The sequence below is a fragment of the Exophiala bonariae genome (assembly GCF_035927105.1).
Source record: "Exophiala bonariae strain CCFEE 5792 chromosome Unknown scaffold_12, whole genome shotgun sequence".
NCBI classification, from domain to species: domain Eukaryota; kingdom Fungi; phylum Ascomycota; class Eurotiomycetes; order Chaetothyriales; family Herpotrichiellaceae; genus Exophiala; species Exophiala bonariae.
The window spans coordinates 795,789-813,977 of NW_027042487.1; the positions used below are offsets into that span (position 1 = coordinate 795,789).

The 18,189-nt window shown below is 50.3% G+C and overlaps 8 protein-coding genes across 8 annotated transcripts; 4 read left to right on the top strand and 4 right to left on the bottom strand.

The window, feature by feature from the left end:
• Positions 1 to 311: 311 nt before the first annotated feature.
• Positions 312 to 962, top strand: LTR84_002277 (uncharacterized protein; the record flags this gene model as incomplete). The annotated part of the gene is made up of 1 exon (XM_064845891.1): positions 312 to 962. One exon carries the CDS (start codon positions 312 to 314, stop codon positions 960 to 962), a length of 651 nt encoding a protein of 216 aa, XP_064706745.1.
• Positions 963 to 1,239: 277 nt separating this feature from the next.
• On the bottom strand, positions 1,240 to 2,508 carry LTR84_002278 (uncharacterized protein; the record flags this gene model as incomplete). Its single annotated transcript, XM_064845892.1, has 1 exon — positions 1,240 to 2,508. One exon carries the CDS (start codon positions 2,506 to 2,508, stop codon positions 1,240 to 1,242), a length of 1,269 nt encoding a protein of 422 aa, XP_064706746.1.
• Positions 2,509 to 2,842: 334 nt separating this feature from the next.
• Positions 2,843 to 5,278, bottom strand: LTR84_002279 (uncharacterized protein; the record flags this gene model as incomplete). Its single annotated transcript, XM_064845893.1, has 1 exon — positions 2,843 to 5,278. One exon carries the CDS (start codon positions 5,276 to 5,278, stop codon positions 2,843 to 2,845), a length of 2,436 nt encoding a protein of 811 aa, XP_064706747.1.
• A 671-nt stretch (positions 5,279 to 5,949) lies between these two features.
• On the top strand, positions 5,950 to 7,860 carry LTR84_002280 (uncharacterized protein; the record flags this gene model as incomplete). Its single annotated transcript, XM_064845894.1, has 1 exon — positions 5,950 to 7,860. The coding sequence occupies one exon, from the start codon at positions 5,950 to 5,952 to the stop codon at positions 7,858 to 7,860; it is 1,911 nt and encodes a 636-aa protein (XP_064706748.1).
• Positions 7,861 to 8,199: 339 nt separating this feature from the next.
• LTR84_002281 (uncharacterized protein) lies at positions 8,200 to 9,769 on the bottom strand (the record flags this gene model as incomplete). The annotated part of the gene is made up of 5 exons (XM_064845895.1): positions 8,200 to 8,645; positions 8,749 to 9,076; positions 9,135 to 9,263; positions 9,323 to 9,404; positions 9,513 to 9,769. 5 exons carry the CDS (start codon positions 9,767 to 9,769, stop codon positions 8,200 to 8,202), a joined length of 1,242 nt encoding a protein of 413 aa, XP_064706749.1.
• A 1,618-nt stretch (positions 9,770 to 11,387) lies between these two features.
• On the top strand, positions 11,388 to 13,140 carry LTR84_002282 (uncharacterized protein; the record flags this gene model as incomplete). The annotated part of the gene is made up of 2 exons (XM_064845896.1): positions 11,388 to 11,839; positions 11,892 to 13,140. The coding sequence occupies 2 exons, from the start codon at positions 11,388 to 11,390 to the stop codon at positions 13,138 to 13,140; spliced, it is 1,701 nt and encodes a 566-aa protein (XP_064706750.1).
• Positions 13,141 to 13,446: 306 nt separating this feature from the next.
• LTR84_002283 (uncharacterized protein) lies at positions 13,447 to 14,987 on the bottom strand (the record flags this gene model as incomplete). The annotated part of the gene is made up of 3 exons (XM_064845897.1): positions 13,447 to 13,678; positions 13,734 to 14,494; positions 14,547 to 14,987. The coding sequence occupies 3 exons, from the start codon at positions 14,985 to 14,987 to the stop codon at positions 13,447 to 13,449; spliced, it is 1,434 nt and encodes a 477-aa protein (XP_064706751.1).
• A 967-nt stretch (positions 14,988 to 15,954) lies between these two features.
• On the top strand, positions 15,955 to 16,819 carry LTR84_002284 (uncharacterized protein; the record flags this gene model as incomplete). Its single annotated transcript, XM_064845898.1, has 2 exons — positions 15,955 to 16,240; positions 16,308 to 16,819. The coding sequence occupies 2 exons, from the start codon at positions 15,955 to 15,957 to the stop codon at positions 16,817 to 16,819; spliced, it is 798 nt and encodes a 265-aa protein (XP_064706752.1).
• Positions 16,820 to 18,189: the final 1,370 nt, after the last annotated feature.

Here is an 18,189-nt window from a genome sequence, read left to right on the forward strand (position 1 = left end):
GCCTGATGGAGAGAGCCTCTTCCATGCAACTCAAGCACTATTTCTGACACTAACTCTGCTAACTAGTATTAGACACTACCACTAGTTATTAGCCTCACATCGCACACTAACGCACCTCTCCCCTCCTCGCATGTCAACAACGGACAGACCGCCAATCCTACCAACAGCACCCCCCTCCCAGTTGTTCTTAGAAGGAAAGCTTCACTCCCTCCCTGAGATCCTTACATCTTTTCATTCTTTTCTCTTATTCTTCACCATCAGGAAAAATATAAACATTCCTCCTTCCCGTCAAAACTAACCCTCTCTACAACATGGCCAGCCAAATCCCCGCAGGCAAGACCTGGTTCGACACCCACAAAGTCCACTTTGAGAACGTCCCCGTCTCCGCCGACCAAGGAGTCTCCACAAACGAGTTCCTCGATGCCTCCGAAGCCACCACCACGCTCTTCGACCTCCTGGGCTCTGTGGCCTTCACTCCCGTGAAGAACGACATGACCGGCAACATTGCCAAGGTCCGTGAAAGACAGAAGGCTGCTCCAGATACCGCTGCTACTTTGCAATCCCTAGTCAAGGCAGAATTGGCGTCGAAATCACACAAGGCCACTGAGGGTCTACTGTGGTTGGTACGGGGTCTGGATTTCACCGCTCAGGCCTTGAGGTCCGATTTGACTTCAAATGCCGGTGTGTCGGCCACAGAGCAGAAGCCTAGCAAGGAATTGGCCGATGGCTTCAGGGCCAGCTATAAAAATACTTTGGCTCCTCATCACAGTTTCTTGATCAAGCCCGTCTTCAGCGCGGCTATGAGTGCTACCCCTTATCGAAAGGACTTCTACGCTCGACTTGGTGGAGAGGGAACAGACCCCGAGACGACGAGACAGGCTTTGGAGAAGTGGGTGGCTGCTCTGGAAGAGAGGGTTGCTATCCTAAAGACTTTCCTGGCAAGCAAGGATGCCAAATGGTAGATCCATGCCTGTTGACGAGATCATGAACATGTGCTTCTTAGAAGCTTCTGCCAACATAGGGCAGATCCGCCGGTACAGAAAAGCGTGGGCCAACAGTTTGGCTTCAATATGATTGAGATGTGATGCTTTGGAAAACCGTTCAGCTGAAGGGCAAGACCTCACGAGACCACCGGACTCTTAACGTATCCAATAGACTTATAACCATCTGTCAAATCATTGTCAGAGGGAGCGCGCTTTTCATTCCCGTACATCACTGTGAGACGACTGGAGGTTCTCGTCATCCAATGCTACTAGCTTGCTCTCCGCTCTTATTTTCCGCGAGGTAAGCTTCCAGCCTCTTCCTCTGAGGAGGATCATCCTCGCTTACTCCCTGCACCAAAGCAGGTGGTAAACGGTTGCCATTCCTCGCCAGGCCAACGGCCTCAAACGCCGCCTCAAGTTCATCAATAATTCCCTGCGCGGTCTTGACAATCTCAGGATCATCCTGACCCTCGAGCTCCCGACACGCCGTGGCATACATATTCCTCATTTTGGCGCTCTTGACCTTATCACGGAGGAACGTCGGTAGGATCTCACGGTTCTTGCGGAGCATGACCAACTCGCGAGCAGCCTCGCCGCTGCTAAACGCCTCGCTAAGCCGTTTCTTATCCGGGTTGATCTTGGCATCCAACACGGCGTCGAACTCGACGCGGCCGCTCCTTTTGGCCGGGTAGTCGTCCTGCTGTGGTCGGATCACCTTCCACGAATACCAGGGCGTCATGAGAATCTTGGCACTTCCGATCACCAGATTCAAACTGATCGGGCCATACCAATTCGAATCGACACTCTTGTCCCGGCTGTTCGCGTCACCTTCCACCCAAATATGGTTGAACGGTATGACTATCGGCTCTTCGCCACCAGAATATCCCGGCAGAGGCTTCACAATGTCGCCGGGAACACCGACGACTCGTTTCACAGCCAGTTTTTCCGGGTTGGTCGGGCTGCGGAACACAATGACTTCGCCGCGCTTGACTTCCCATTTTGGCAGATGGGGTCGGAAGAACGAGTCTAAGAGGACCCGTTGGACTAGGATAGTGTCTGCGGTTTCTGGTAGGTCGGGCGACGAGTTGACGTTGAGGAAGGGAGACATGGACGATCCCGAGACTCGCATGGGCTCTACGGGGCAGAGGAAGAGCAGAAAGAATGCCAGAGGGGGGCCGACGATGAAAAAGCGGCCGACCCATCGCCGCAAGGAAGGTGGAAGGTCGTCGAAGATACTTTGCCCATAGTTCTGTTCGTTTTGGTGTTGTTTATCTCCTCCTCCTCCTGTACGTTCCTGCTTAAAGCCATTCTTTTTGTCTGCCGGACCATCCTGTCCTGCATCCTTCGTTTTCGGTCGTTGTACAGGCGCCGCAATTATGTCTGGCTTGTCTGGCCTGTCCGGTCTTTCGGGAGGCAGTGATCTACCTCGTCGAAAAGCGGAGAGGCGTGATCGAGGAGCAGCAACCGCGGCATAATTCCGAGCGAGGCGAGGAGGAATGAGCAAGCCTCTCGATGCAGGTGGCATGATTGTAGTATAACTTGAGAGCTGACGCTCACGAATGCCTTTTGGCGGTCCCTTCCGCAGGAGAGGTGCCAGTCGCTGTCATAATGCCATTGTATGCTTGTGAACGAGCATTGGAGAGTGCTACATAGATATCTGGTTAAGATCAACGTCCAAAGGTTGGAGGTACGTGACAACCCACATGCGGAGAAATTGGGGGCAGGTCTGCCGACATCCTCAGCCTTGTTACGGACAGCACAGCTGAGGATTAAATGGACAATTCTGAGACTTATTTGATTTTTTTTTGTGAACGAAACTATCTATATCTATACAATCAAACTCATGTTACATGCCAGCATCAGCTTCCTGCAAAACTGTCTCCGTGCTCTCTGAGCTTGTTCTTCCATACTTTGGTCCTTAGCTTAGCCTCACGCTCCAGTCTCTGCTTCTTCCGACGCTCATAAACTGCTCGCACGGTACGCTTGGTGATGTCCGCTCCCTCCTCGAAGTTTGTCTTTGCAAGCTCAGCAACTTTGTCGATCTGCTCAGGGGTATAGATGAAGTTCCATGTCGAAAGATAATCGCTCTTATCTGGATCAACACCTTCAACTTTCGGATTTGGCAGCAATGGGAAATAGACCACCGCTATGCCTGCGCTTGGGCTGGTCAAGTGAAATGTAGAGTCCCTGGGATCGTCCCAACCAAGCAACTTAGATGGCGGCGGCTCTTCATCACTGATCCTTTCTTCCTTCGTTCCTACCCAAACGTTGCATGCGCCCAGTTCTGTTTGTTTGTCCGGACTGTCACCAGTGGTGGGGCTTTCTGGTACACCTTGGTTATTTGGCTGATCTTCCACGGACTTGTCCTTTCTCCCCTGTTCTCTTGCTTCTGCTATTTTGGCCGCAGCATCTTGCGCTGTTGCAGTCTGCGCCTCTACCAGTACTTGCACGGTCTCCTCTGAGTTCGAGGATTTGCCAGGCCAGCCAGCGCCAAGTGGCCAGCCTTTGATGCCACGTTGTTTGGCATAGCCATCCACAACAGATAGCCAATTCTCTTGCTGAATGTCGGCCGATGCATCAAAGGCAATCACTATGTCCACGTCCCTCCCAGGGCGGAGAAGCGGGTATATGGGCAAATTGTTGCTCATGCCGGCATCCATTAGTTGCAAATGATCACTCTGGAAAACCGAATCTGGACATGTCGATGGTAATTGATCCTTCATGCCGTAAACAAAATTAGGGATCGTTGCTGGTTCGATGGGGTGGATTTTGACGAGGTCGTCATTTTTGCCTTCCAATAGCTCATTGATACCTGCAAACCCAACTATGCCTAGGAGCAGAGGTTTGATCTCCTTATAGTAGTGAGATAGTGTCGCACAAAATGCTGAACCCCAGATACCTAACAGAAGGCTTTGTCGTATCTCAGGCATAGCAACGCCCGTTTCAAGGATCTGATTTTGGCCATTTTTGAAGGGCCTTCCTAAAGCCCATGTTGGTATGCCTGCACCCATCTCTTCGCACCAAACTTCCCATGGATGCATTTCGAACCACTGAAACCAGGCCTCTTTTCTAGCCTTGTCTTTGATTTCCTGCTTGAGTGCAAGATTATCTTTCGCCTCTTCACGCTCCGCTTCGTCTACAGGGATCTCATGCCGCACTGCCGTGTATATAGGCATAGGGTGTTCGCCATTTTCAAGGTATATCCGTTGATTGGACAGCTTTAGATCATGGTCCTGGACGTTAAGATCCCCATTGGGCACCAGCAGTCTTGCTGCAAGAAGGCCACCGTATATGTCCACCAGACCAAAGTTGGCGCCTGGGTCTCCTTTGAGCTTCTCTACGAAGCCACTCAAAAGATACTTGTTAGTTGGGGCGGATAGAACCAATTTCATTGCGGCAGGGGGAAATGCGATGTGGGTACCAATCCTTGACTTTAAGTGCTTCAGGACCGTTGCATGGTTCTGCTTTCCAAGTGAGGAGAAGTAGATGGTCTGCATCCAGCAGCTACCACTAACGCCAGCAGTGTATGTGACGCAGTCAAAAAGTCCTGCTTGTTGAGCAGAGAGACAACTGCTTGCGCCAGCTACCAGTGCTCTCAACCCTCCTCCGCTACCACAGACGGCAATGGTTGGTACATCCTCGGGGTCTATCTCTTGCTCGTCAATGTCGAGATATCTGGCCAGGGCCTTGACAATGTATGCCTTTCTCTTGCGACGAAAATCCAGCTCGTCCTTTCCCAGTGTCTCACCTACACGTACTGTGGCGTTCCATAGAATTTCAGGGTTGATTGATGGGTCATGTGCCTCTTCCCATATTTCGTCCGCTAAAGTACCTGGTTGCATGGAAAGCTCGAATCTTAACTTTTCGAGCCCTTCTGGCAGAAACTTTGCCCAACTAGGAATAACAAGTTCCGTGATCTTGTCGCCCACGGTTGTCCATTGTATTCTTTCGATGCCCTCCCTAACAGTATTGAAACTTCGTGAGAAGTTTGCCCAAGCGTTATCATCATCGTCTTCGAAGCCCGGGCCATATGTATCAGGATCGTTGACTTTCCGTATTATCTCGGCATCGCCTTTCTTAGAGGCATGCTCGGGGTTCTGGTGATGATCAAAATGGCTTCGCACTCGTTTGCTATACTCTGGTGAATTGGCAGTAGGTACGGAGGTCTTGCTCAATGGACTGTCGAGCTTGATAGTAGATGTCTGACGCCGAGTGGTGTAAATGCCGGCACCCGCAGCCACTGCAAACGTAGCATAATGCAAGGGCTTCCGTGACAGGAGCCTCGCAGCGCTCATGGTGACGGGGAGCGCTGCAGAGACAGTGATTCAACGCTGATGATACAACATGCTGGTATTCACGTCGCCTTATACAGGTAGAATGCAGCTGAGGCAACAGAAGAAAACCGGTTTGCTTTGCGCATCCCAGTCCTTACCTCATACCGAAAACCAGAAATGTTGAATCGAATTTCACTTGGACATGACGTCGAAGCTTTTGGAAATATGTTGATCCGGAAGCTGTTCCTGGTCTAGACCGAAGCTGGTTAGCCACATGCTAAGCGGATTATCTAGCTCGAAGCCCCCGAATCTTAATCCGAAGTTGAAGTTGACATGCCATTTCGAAACTAGATGCCTTGAAACCTGAAGCTACTGCCAGTTGCCTCGGGCTTTATGTGTGGTAAATAACCTATTTGCCTGGCAGAAACCAAACAAATACTGATCAATATTCATATGCACGCGTTAGCCAGTCCAACTTGAAAGGATGAGTCTTACTTCTACATGATACTATTCAGACATGACACGCTCGTATCCTTTACAAACGGAAAGGTGTACGAATTTATCCAAAGTGATCTGAGCCAGCTCTCTGACACTCGCTGTCTCCTGGTCAAATTTAAAACTACTGCCTGAGTCCCAAGTGGCGCTGAAAACAGTACCTTCCAGTGTTGCACAGCATCTCCGCCTCTTCCAAGATGGCCGGGTCTCGCAATGCTGCATTTGCGGAAGAAAGCGCCGAGGTGGAAGTCTTATTGGCGTCACTCACAAAGACCAAAGATATCACCAAGCGTATTGCTGCCAGCCTGACGCGTCTTGATACAAGTGGCAAGATTGTTGTGGAAGCAATTGGCCCAATATACAGCAACACTCAACAGCTACAGGTCACAAATCGAAACATTGATAAGGTCAATGAAGCCATCGAGAAGCTTAGACAGCCACTCGATGCCCGCGGCAGGGAAGAAGGGATTATTCGTGCTGGCCCAAAGAATGCTGGCCTGCCCCAGTATCTCAATGCCTTGAAACGCGTCGAGAAAGCTTTGAAAGATATGAGTTCATCCAACATGAGATCAAACCAACAAGCCATATCCGAATTTCAAACTCTTCTATCGACTGGCGTCAATCAACTCCATGACACATACCGTCAGATGCTGCAGGAAGATGCCAACACTATTGAACCCCTGCATTTCATCACGAAAGAGATCCCATTCCCAACGATATCTCCCGAGAAAATTCAAACTCTTGGACCGATGGCAATGGCACTCCTCTCCGCCGGAGCTCAATCAGCAAGAATGGGACAACGAGATGATGACGCTGCCGCTCGCATATACGCTGAGATCAGAGGTGACTACCTTCAGAATAGCCTTCAGAATCTTGCGGCAGCTTCAATCAGCACTTCAAAACGACGAGCAAACGATACTGGCATCTATCGTGAAGGGTCTAGCGGTATTGGAGCCTACGCCAACGCAATCGAGGGTATGTTCATCGCCGAAGCAGAAAACACGTCTAAGATCTTCCGTGACGACGGTGGCCGCATCTTCACATTGACTTGCGGAAAAGCAATCGCTACATTTACACGGACATTGGCTGAGCTAAACGGCGTTATCAAATCTCGTCTTATGAACGACTGTTTCCTAGCATACGAAATCCTTGATCTCATTACCCCTCTTGGATATCGAATCGAAAAACGGACCGGCCAATTACGCACCCAGTTCGCCGATGCTCTAAGACCACTCCGAGACACTGCACGATCATCACTGAATGAAATCCTTTCACAGACGAAGAGACAAGCCGAGTCGATAGCCACCCTTCCTTCCGACGGCAACGTTGTTCCTCTCGTCACCCAAACAGCCACACGACTGCAAAACCTGGCAAATTTTGAACGTCCATTATTGGTCCTCTTATCTGCAATGGGAGAAGGTAGTTGGCGGTCTGCACCAGCCGCAGCCTCACAATCCACACTGAACCTCGAATTGACACCCTCGACGGAGAACCCAACCTTGCTCTCGCACTACCTCCTTGATATCATTGAGTCCCTCTTCTCCACCCTCAGCACACGGGCAACGACACTCCACCGCACGAAAGGCCTCCAGGGGATCTTCCTCCTCAACACCGTCGCCGTCATCACCCGTGCCGTCAATTCCAGCCCGGACCTGGCCCGCTACCTGGCCATCAGCCCACACAACACCAAACTGGATGCATACCGTAAGACGGCCTCGTCATTGTACATGTCGGCATGGCGGGAACCATCAGGCCACCTATTCGACACCATCCACACCTCGGGCCCATCAGCCTCATCAAGACCCATGTCCTCCGCGGCGGGTGCCATCGACAGCACCCAGATCATCAAATCACTGGGCTACAAAGACAAAGACAAGATTAAGGAGAAGTTCAAGCTGTTCAACACGGCCTTCGATGAGCTCATCGTCCGCCACAAATCCTTGCACATGGAGAACGAAGTGCGAAGCTCTGTCGCCCGCGAGATCCAGAGCCTCATCGAACCGCTATACACGCGGTTCTGGGACCGTTACCATGAGGTCGACAAGGGGAAGGGAAAGGTGGTCAAATACTCCAAAGCGGAGTTGGCCAGCATGTTGAGCAGTTTGTAGTGTAAACGAACAAAGGTCACGTGGGACGCAAACTTGGAGACGGTGCACTCCCCGTGCACAGATGCTGGGGCGCCCTTCGTGGGCAGAGTCAAGAGGCCCTTCTTGGGTAGGTTCAAGGCGCCCTTTTCGGGCAAATCGAAGACGTTCTCCCCGGGCGAATCAAAGCCCAAGTCCTCTCGTTGGTACTGGAAACCCCATCATTAGCATCAAATTGGCAAGGCCTATTATTAGTCTAGAAAGCACCATCATTAAACTAGGGGGGATGAGCATCATCAGCCACGGGGAGGCCATCATTAGCTTAGAAAATCCATATTACTACAAATCATTACACTTTGCGCTTTATGCCCTGCGAAACGTGTCCACGATCTCCCTCTCCTCCCTTTCGCGATCAGGATTGAGGATGAAGCGAATCGTGCCCTCGCGCCCTCTCTCGCCAATTCTCGGTCTAGCACCAGGGACGCTGGTGGCAGCTGTACTGCCACTGCCCGGGCCAGAACTCGAGTTCGTGCTGGGACTCGTCATATCCTTGGGGCTGACGTTTTTGCTTGAGGAGCGGGAATGATGGGAACCATTGGCTGCACCATTTAGAGCCACAGGACCATAGCCCGAGACGTTCTTCTCGTTGGGGATTTTGAGCCATTCCGTGAAACGCGGGAGGCGGCGGGCTTCGGATTCTTGGTTGAGGGGGATGCGTACGGAGAGGAATACGTCGACGGGGAATTCGGGGCCGATGGCCGTTTGGTTGCGGTGGTGTGTGTAGAGTTCAAGGAGGTCGAGTAGGGTTTCTAGAGATTGTCTCTTGTTAGCTTGTGCTTAGATGATGGATTTTATGACTTTCAAGTCATGTCTTCCCAGGAACGAGAGAATCGGGGCGTGGATGTGACCTACCCATGACGAGCGCCCGGTTGATTTTCCAACTTGAGTAGTCCACACCGGACCAGATCTCCTGATGCTCTTCGCCCAGCAGTCTTCCTGCGAGCTCCAGACAGGCAAAAGCGAGAGTGGCCGACTGCTGCTTCAGGGGTGCAAAGGTACGGTAGAGGTCGAGAGACATGGAGTAAGCCGTCTTGACAACTTGCGAGGTCTTTTCAAATCTGTAAAATTTTGCCAGTTTGATGAGCAGTTCCTGTGGATGACGACTCCGAAAGTCAAATCCGGATGCTTCTAACATGAGGCGTTCTAGACCGATGATGGCTCTGGATTGGTGTTCGAAGAACTAGGTCGCAAGGTATTAGCGGATCTGTCATTTAGAAAATAATGCATCATTGACTTACCTGATCGTCTGGAGATAATTGCTCGTGTCGACCGGCTTTCAGGTTGTGTGCGGCGCAGAGAATGTCTCGCGACTTTTTTAATGTGTCTTCAACTTTACATGCAGAGAAGAGAGCGGCAGCAGCAGCATGCTAAATTGAAACCTGATTAATTTAACAGATCCTCAAGAGTTTGAGTTTTGCGCACTCACCACGAAATCGTACTCTCCATCAGAATGTTGTAGTCGGAATTTATGATAGTACATGACAGCGGTATTGAATGTCCTGACCGGTCTTGTTTGAAACGTTAGCAACAGCCCATAAATTTCATTATTAGAACATTTCCTGGAGAACCAAGAATCCCGATGACAGGAATTGTCGCGCCGCAATTGTTCGACTCACAATTTCAACGCCCTCCGGACATTTTCGATCCACTGTACACCGGCCAGTCTCATGCTGTCCTCTCTCGCCTGACTGACACCAGTCTCCTTGAGACACTGCTGGATCTCCTGTTCAAAGACATAGCTTTTGGCGACCTGCACGAAATTCGGCATGGGTCCATTTCGCCTTGGTGTCGCTACTGTTGTTGTTGTCGTTGTCGTGGTACTGCTGGTGGCGGCAACATTGTTACCGGAGTTTGTCTCGCCGGCGCCATTCATCGTTTCCGAATGAATGTGAGGCTCGATGCCACCACATTCGCAAAATTTCAGCCACGGCTCGTCACTGTCGTAAATAAGAGTGGGTGATGGATTTGTCGTTGAAGAATGAGAATGAAATTCAACTTGAAGGCCGGGGCCGCCGGAGAAACTTTCTTCCATTTGGCTGGAGAATTGGCACGTGACTGGAGTCTGATTTTCAGGGGCTCGAAGGGCCTTGGTGAAGCCGGTCCAACCCTGTCCCGGTTCTTTAAAGTGATATCAATAAGTTTCTTGCTCCTCCACCTGAATGTCTTGTTTGGACAAGCGACCACAACTCACAGTAGCCTTTCGATTTGGCTAGAACGAAAGTTCGGCATGCTTAAATTGATGAAAGCTGCGAGGCTGCGAGTGTAAAATCACTTCCCATTTCAGATTCCAGGCAGTCAGAAGAAATCCACTTCACTGTAAATCTCCAGAGAGTTTCTACATACTGCCTCTACGCTTGAGTCTGATTGAGAGTCACCAGAACCAACAATGCTAGATGTCTTAATCAATTCTAGCCCTCCTGTTCTGTCCATGGCACTCTCTTTTTGCTCTCTCCCTCGCCTCTTCTTTCAGGCTCACCCTTCTTTTAGTTGCCACGACCAATGCACCAAACGTCAGAATTCCCTCCATGTCCTTTGCTTTCTCTTTCTTCTTCATGCTTGCCCCGGCTCCGTCCACGTTCATGGGTTGATATATTTGTCTTCCCAACTGTCCTTCGTGTTGGGATTCGCACCGGAGGCAAAGATATACCGGACACAGCAAGCACTGCCATTCCGAGCAAAATCTCTCATTGACGGTCCTTCGCGGCTGGCTTTCCGCTTTGCGACATCATTATGGATGCCCTTCCCTCTTTTCCCCCAGGAAAAGTTTGAAGCTGCCAGCAAAGAGCCGTTGCTGGATCAATCAAGTTTACTTTCCTAGCTCATGACGGACAAGCCGGCCGATCTGTCAAAACACAGAGTGCCGGCATAGGACTCCGGTCGGACTTTGTGTAGATGCGTTGCCATGCGCTGTAGGTGGTTGAATGCGCAGCCACACGCGTACCATACTCATACTGAGTCATTCCATACCCAGCATTAATGGGCAAGATACTGGCTCGTGCACTGGCTCAATCACCTGCTTTGTCACAAAAATCTGTGGGCCTTCCAAATCCTGCTCACGGTATCGGTATCGGTATCGGAAGGGGACAAAGAACCTTAAGGTCTACCAGTGTAGAGTTGAATACCTTAAAACTTCAGGATCTTCACACCTCGATTATGCTGATGCATTCCAACCTTAGGTAGTCAAGTTCTGTGAACTCCAGGAATAGCAGTCCTCAAACACACGTGTTGGAGGGTTCGCAATCGCGACTGAATACTGTAAGGCCCCCTGTGTTTCATAGAGATTTGGAGCTGACCAGTGTCAAGCCACAAAGACAAGACTGAAACATTCCCCTATTCGCACTCCCCCGCACCAATGTGCTGGCACGCTTCGGTCACGTCGTTGAGATAGCAACTATAGTTACCGCTCCTTACCTCGAAGCATTTACGGCACACTAAAGCGGTGCTTGACCATATCAGTCCTTGACAGTCCGACTGGAGAGCGGACTCCTGAAATGGATCCTCTTTCCGCAACAGTCGCGGCTACTCAAGTGGCAGAACTGCTATACAAGGCTTCCATGTTGATTCGGAGATTTGTGAAGGATGCAAAAGCGATCGATGCGAACCTCAAGGGACTCGGAAATGAAATCCAGTCTTTGATGTCCATTGTCAATTCAATCACTACCGCTTTCGAAGACCCCACTGTTCAGCCATCTCTGCAGGCAGCCAAAGACAATGCGATCTTCTTGAACCATGTGATAGCATTGCTCACGGATTGCAAAATAAGTGGCACTGAAGTGCTGCTGATTCTTGAGAGCCTGAGCGGGAGGGATGACCCTGACAACTTCCTCTGGAAATCAGCCAGACAAATACGCTTTTACAGAAAGCATGAGAGCCTTGATAGGTTGCAGGCTAGACTTTCGTCCCACAAATCGGATTTGCAGGTTGCCCTTGGGGTCATCAATATGTACGTCTCTGTTGCGGTGCTTGGATTTGCACATCTAATATGCTCTGACTAGGCTTGTCACCGGTCACTCGTCGGACAGAGTGAACAATTCGTTAGGTTCGAAAATCGATCAATTGGCGAAAAACCTGGAAATGCAATTGATGCAAAGGAAATCTGTCAATGGCAACGGGGTTGGAGAAGATGACGACGATGAGGACGCCCGTTTCATTCGCCATTCAAAGGAGCTCATAGATTCGGCGACGAAAGTCTTATCAAGACAGAACACATTGATCTTGGAAGATATTGAAGTGATTGACATGGCGAGAGAGCTTGATATTGAACGCGAAGAGCACGAGTCGGAATTCGAAGAAGTCGAAGATCAAGGTTTCGTTCCTCCCTCAAACCGCTCCCTACATCAGACGCAGGTCCCACTTCCCGCTCGGACACCATCCCGTAAGCAATCGCCAAAATCGGTCGACACTTCTGTACTCTCAGAAAATGGATGTATTTCAGCTTCGGACCATGGCATGACACATGAGATGGGACAAAACACACAAATAGCTGTAAGGTTCAGTACCCCATTTACAAACCCACCACGGATGATCTACGGACTCAGCCATATCGATTGCGTGGACGGTGAGAATGTTGTGGATGCAGCAGGCCCACGAGTAGCTTTCGATGTCGTCGACATTGCCGCTGATGGGTTCCAGGCAACCGCTCGAACATTTGGCAATTGTGTCCCTTGGGACCTCAAGATGTCGTGGCTCACGCTTCCCGAGAATGGCATCCACTTTGAGACCGGTACTTTTGACACCTCTACGGTGCGCAACGATTCCAGATCGCTAGCCGTTACAGCTGTTACTTTTTCTCGACCATTTCAAAGGAATCCAATCGTTTGTTGTTGGTTCACAGAAGTAGATATTCCGTATGGCTGGCGCTCGTTGAGGACTTGGGCTGCTCGCATAACACATGATGGCTTCGTACTATCGGTTGATACATGGGCCGATCGCGTATGGAAGAACGCCCGGGTCAACTGGCTGGCTTATGATGCAGAAGAGGATGGACGACGAATCAAGAGCTCTGTGCAAATCGTTAAACGACACGAAGTGAGGAATTTTTCCTCCCCATGGTTAAGAGATCCTCAAGCTCGCGACCCCACCACCTTCATTGCTATCACCGAGTTGGATTGCGGTCCCAGTCGCAACACCAGGATTAGTGGACAGATCACAAACATCACCGGCGGACGACTGATAGGAGAGATTGGAACGTGGGATGACACCGACATGGACCATTTGCATTGTACCTGGATTTCAATAGAGTAGCTACAGTACCAGAAGTATGGTGTTAGGATTGGGAGCATTTGGAAACCATTATCTAGATTCTGACAACACTAATCATGATTGACTGGTAACGCCTTCTCTCAAGACCGAACGCCTTTTAATGGGTGTGGCCCCTGACATCGGACAGGCCTTTGTAGCGGAGCAATGGCAGAAGCCTCATCGCTCTTGCCCTAGAACAACAAGAGGATGCACAATACACTTGCTGAATTTTGAAAACCCGCCGCCGCATAATGATAGTCAACTCCTGGTATCCTTTGCACAAGTAGAAGGTGGGGCGTGAGATCTGGTTCAAGAAGCAGCGACCGGTCCGTCCTTGACGTCGACTTTCTTTGCTTCTCGGTCTGCGTCTGCGCTATCGTCATCCTCTCGGGCTCGCTTTTTGGTCTCTGAGGCTTCCACATCGACCTTCTCGGTAGTTTCCTTCTTCTGCTCGGCTTCGACAGCTGCTCTTGCTTTTGCCAAGGCATCATCTCGAGCGTTTTCATTCTCTGCTGAGCTCGATTTGACAGTGGGAATTCCCCTGAAGCTTTGTTAGTACATGTATGCTGGAAACAAATAATAGTGGTATAACATACCGGTCATCCGTTGCTGGGCCACTGGATCTGCCACCTCCGTGACCTGAACCGCGATGGCGATCACCTCCACCTCGACGTCTGTCATTTCCAAACCCGCGCTTTTGGTCTTCGTCTCGGCGAGATCTCCAGTCACGGTTGTCTTCGTTATCACGCTTGCGCTTGGAATCACCACCTCGGCGGTCTCGGTCATATGGCCTGCCACCTTTCTCAAGGGTGGTGTTGGGCTTGAGTCTACCCGCCTTGATATCTTCATTCTTCTTGTCGCAGTATTCCTTCTTGCTCATGATCTGAAGATCGTTGTCCTTGAATTTGGGCTTGTTCTCTTGTTCGAGGAATGCCTTGGCGAGCTCTTCAGTTTCGAACTCGACAAATACACTACCCTTGAATAGCTTCTCATCGGAACGTCGTAAGCGAACTTCGTTGGTAGCGCCGAACTCGGAGAAATATGCCTCAATATCGAATTGGGTACTGGGAACTTCTTCGCCAAAGCCCTTGGCATAGATGCTTCTTCGCATAGCACCGGTGTTGTCAACCGTTGGCTCCCAAGCCTTTTGGCGTCGCACAGCTGTGTCATCTTCTGCAAGCTCGAGGAAAGTAGATTCTTTTAGTGCATCAACAATTGCGGAAAAGGGTTGGAAGTGGCGCATTCGCTTGAAGGAGTGGATGGCTGAAAGAGGGACGGGCTTGTTTTCAGAGCCACCAGTTTGCTCGAAAAGGAACTTATCCTTGGGCAAATTGGAGTCGGAGAAGTAGAATTCAACCTGAGCAAATTAGCATCAAAGTAAAGAGTCTGAGTGACTATTGAATCGGTACCTGTTTGCGAATTGCGACGGGATCAGAGCTCTCTTGTTGGTCGGTGAAGACGGATTTGATATTGTCTCGGTAGTTGCGGTTGCCATAGCCATTTCGATCATTTCCGCCTCGCCCTCTTCCGCGATTAGGACGCTGACCTCTGCGATCTGATCGATCATTATCGCGGTGTCGGTTGTCTCTGTGTCTGTCTGAATCGCGACTTCTGTCTCCCGACGGCTTGTCCTCTGATTCATCCTTCTCGCCAGCATCTACTTTCTCTTCCTTTGGAGCTTTGTCCTCAGACTTTGCGCCATTGGTGTCCCCATTGGTGTGTTTGACAGCCTCGGATGGGCCTGACTCATTTTGCATCTCAGCTAACAACTTTTTGGTTTCCTCTGCAGCCTGCGCATTGGAGTCAAGAGGTGTCTGAAGTGCATCGGTGACTGCTTCTTCTGCAGACATTTTGTATCTGAAATTCGGAGGTCTTGTTCTCTCGAAAGGTTCAGATCAAGGTGAGTTGGTGGTGAAATTTTGTGCGGGGATATGCTACAGCAGCGTTTTCACTGGAGGTAGAGGGGAGGTATTGGTTCCAGAGAACTTGCAGGTGTCGCTTGGAAGAACACCTCTAGAGTGATGGTTGTGAGTAAAAGGAAGTTACAATTTATGAGCTTGAAAGTGCCTGGTAACCAGATCAGTGAACGATGCGAGCATTCACAACCATTCAAAATTTCTGGATCCAACTGGCGGATGGAGATCTGCTTTTACTGGCAGTTCTGGTGGTAGCCCAGTGGCATTCCACCGCTGAAGCCCCGCAGCCGCGAAATCTTGGCATGCAGTTGTTCCGGTCAAGAAAATCCGTTCCGCAGTTGCCTAGTTACAGTCACGTGATAGCTCTTGGCTGGCTCCAGGTCTCATGCGGCGAGAAAGATACTCCGACTTCATCACCCTTATTAGGCGGTCGACAGTCAAGTGCATCTGTCAACCTCAGACTTCTGCACAGTCACGGTTGACTTAAGTGTCCATGACATCAAGGATCGCCTTAATGTAATTATTCCTTAGCTCCTATGGTTATCTAGGAGCCCCGCTCCTCATGGTTTTCCACCGCAGATAAAGAGCTTCACTCGGCCGATGAAAATTACCCTAATAGGAAATGATCGCTACTGAGCCGAACGACGCACACCTTTCTTCTGAGTAAAGTTGAACCAACAACATCTGATATCGGCTACCCGAAACGTTTCGCTCCGGTGAGAATAGCAACGTACTCGGATTCAGGTCCCTAACGCCAGAGCGCGGGAGGCGTTTCAAAAACCTTCCACGTAGGTGTATGTATATATATGCCGAGCTAGATGCCTCCTCCTAAGATGAGGAATATACTCGTAGTACTTCTAACTTGGAACAAAATCATCAACTTTGCTACTTTCTATCAGCCATGTCTTCCACAACCATCGTCTTTATTACAGGTGCAAACACTGGGATCGGATTAGAGGTTGTCAAGGCTTTGCTCCAGTCGCAAAAGGCGTATACCATCCTTCTCGGTGGGCGCAGCATAGACAAAGCCAATGCTGCTGTCAAAGACGTACAAGCACAGTTTCCTGATAGCTCAAGCACCGTCACCTCGATACAAATAGATATCGAAGATGACAACTCCATATCTCAAGCATACGACCGCATTTCCAAGGAATATGGGCGTCTGGACGTGTTGGTGAACAATGCAGGTAAGAGAATGCTGTCCTCATTGAGCTCTAGGCAAAAAAGTATCAATCACTTACGATAAACTTCCAGGCGCCGCATTCGACGGCCAAGTCATGGAAGGCAAACTCAGCATGCGGGAAATGTGGAATAAGTCATGGGCGCTGAACACGACCAGCACACACATCATGACCCATACATTTATTCCACTGCTCCTAAAATCATCTGACCCACGGCTTCTTTTCGTGACCAGCGGCACCTCCACCATGGCCGAAAGCGAAGATCTGTCAGTTCCCATCAACCACTCTCCAGCCAAGGGATGGCCCAAGCAGGGCTTCAGTGTCGCGGCCTACCGCTCCAGCAAAACTGGCATGAACATGATGATGCGTGACTGGGTCCGCGTACTCAAAGAGGACGGCGTCAAGATCTGGGCGATCTCGCCAGGATATCTAGCGACGGGGTTGGGCGGCTCACAGGAGAGGAATAAAAAGGCCGGAGCCGGGGACCCTGCGTTGGGCGGGACTTTTATTCGCGATGTTGTTGAAGGTACAAGAGACGCGGATGTGGGAAAGGTCGTTCGTCGGAGTGGTGTGCAACCATGGTAGTCTCATGTTGAGGCATCTACTCTAACTCAGAGTCTACAGATTCGTCCCAAGTCCAAGAGCAAGGGGTTTGGTAGGAAATGAAAACTGTATCTCTCATGGCGATACTCTTTTCTGGGCGCTTCGCATAGACATCTTCACTCTTGGGTGCTCAGACACGTAGAAGTTGGTGGAGGCCTCCTCTTGAGCGTGAGTGGAGTGGTGTCTCCTTCCACCATCAATTTAATGCTAACTAGCACGCCAACAAACCCCAATGTCCGCTGTGAATGTGAGTAACGTTGACCCGATCGAGTATTGAAATTGTGCTTCCACAGAATCCTACTTCATCAAGAGGTTTGTTGGTCCCAAGCTGGTCGAGGTGTACAATTTTCACTAACTGTCATGGCCAAGTGCAATGCTCCTGAAACGTCAATCAACCTCGCTGGCCATAGGATTGAGCAGACAACTTATTCGTTGCAAAAGCATGGCTGAGCAGGTGTACCTATGGTTGAATTTCTATGGCGGGAAACGATAAGGTAAGCGGAGACGCCTTGGCGCTCAAACGTACGCTGCTTTTAATCATTACTGCTCACCTTTGCACTAACCTGCACCACCGTTCACCGACGACCTCTTCGCGAAGGCCCTCTTCGATAATGAATTCTGCCCTTGCGCTAGATTGGGATCTTGAACTACGGATGGATAGGACCCCTACTTCGTACTCCCCTGACGCAGACCTACTGCGCAGCCTAAAACCACTCCGCTCAACTCCAAAAAACGGGGCCGCTCCTCAAAAGCCAACGTTAGAAGACACTATCCATATACGATTGTTGTTCCTATACTAGGCCGATAGTACCACTCTTGAATGCGCCGCTAAGCGCCGAGCTCACCTGAGCTAGGAGGTCAACTTGGTCAGACTCAGGAGGAATTAGGGGAATGGTAGAGCGGAGGTGAGGGTAGGTACCTAACGGACAATAAAACATTCCAACGGAGTAGGTACACGCCTAACACAGCCCCGCCAAGATGCAACTCCTCCTCGATCAGTGGAGACAACAGCATCTGCTCTTTGCTGTAAGTACTCCGGAGTGTCAGCCTCCCCCTTGAAATGCTGGGCTATTACGTGGTCGCCAAGGCAGGTGTTGCCAAGCCTTTCACGTCTCTCGGCAAACGCATTGTTTGTCTTTTATCGGGCCTTCAGAGACACAGACCTCTCGAGTCTCGACAGGGTTTTGCATGAGATGGGGATTATACACGTTCAACCACTGCTATGGCTGGAAGAATATACTATCCGCGCAGCATACATCGTGGATATTCAGGTGAGATGAGTACCGAAAACAAAGGAAATGCCCAGCCCGTCCAAGGCCGATTCAAGGCGGACACCATCCTGATTCGAGGCG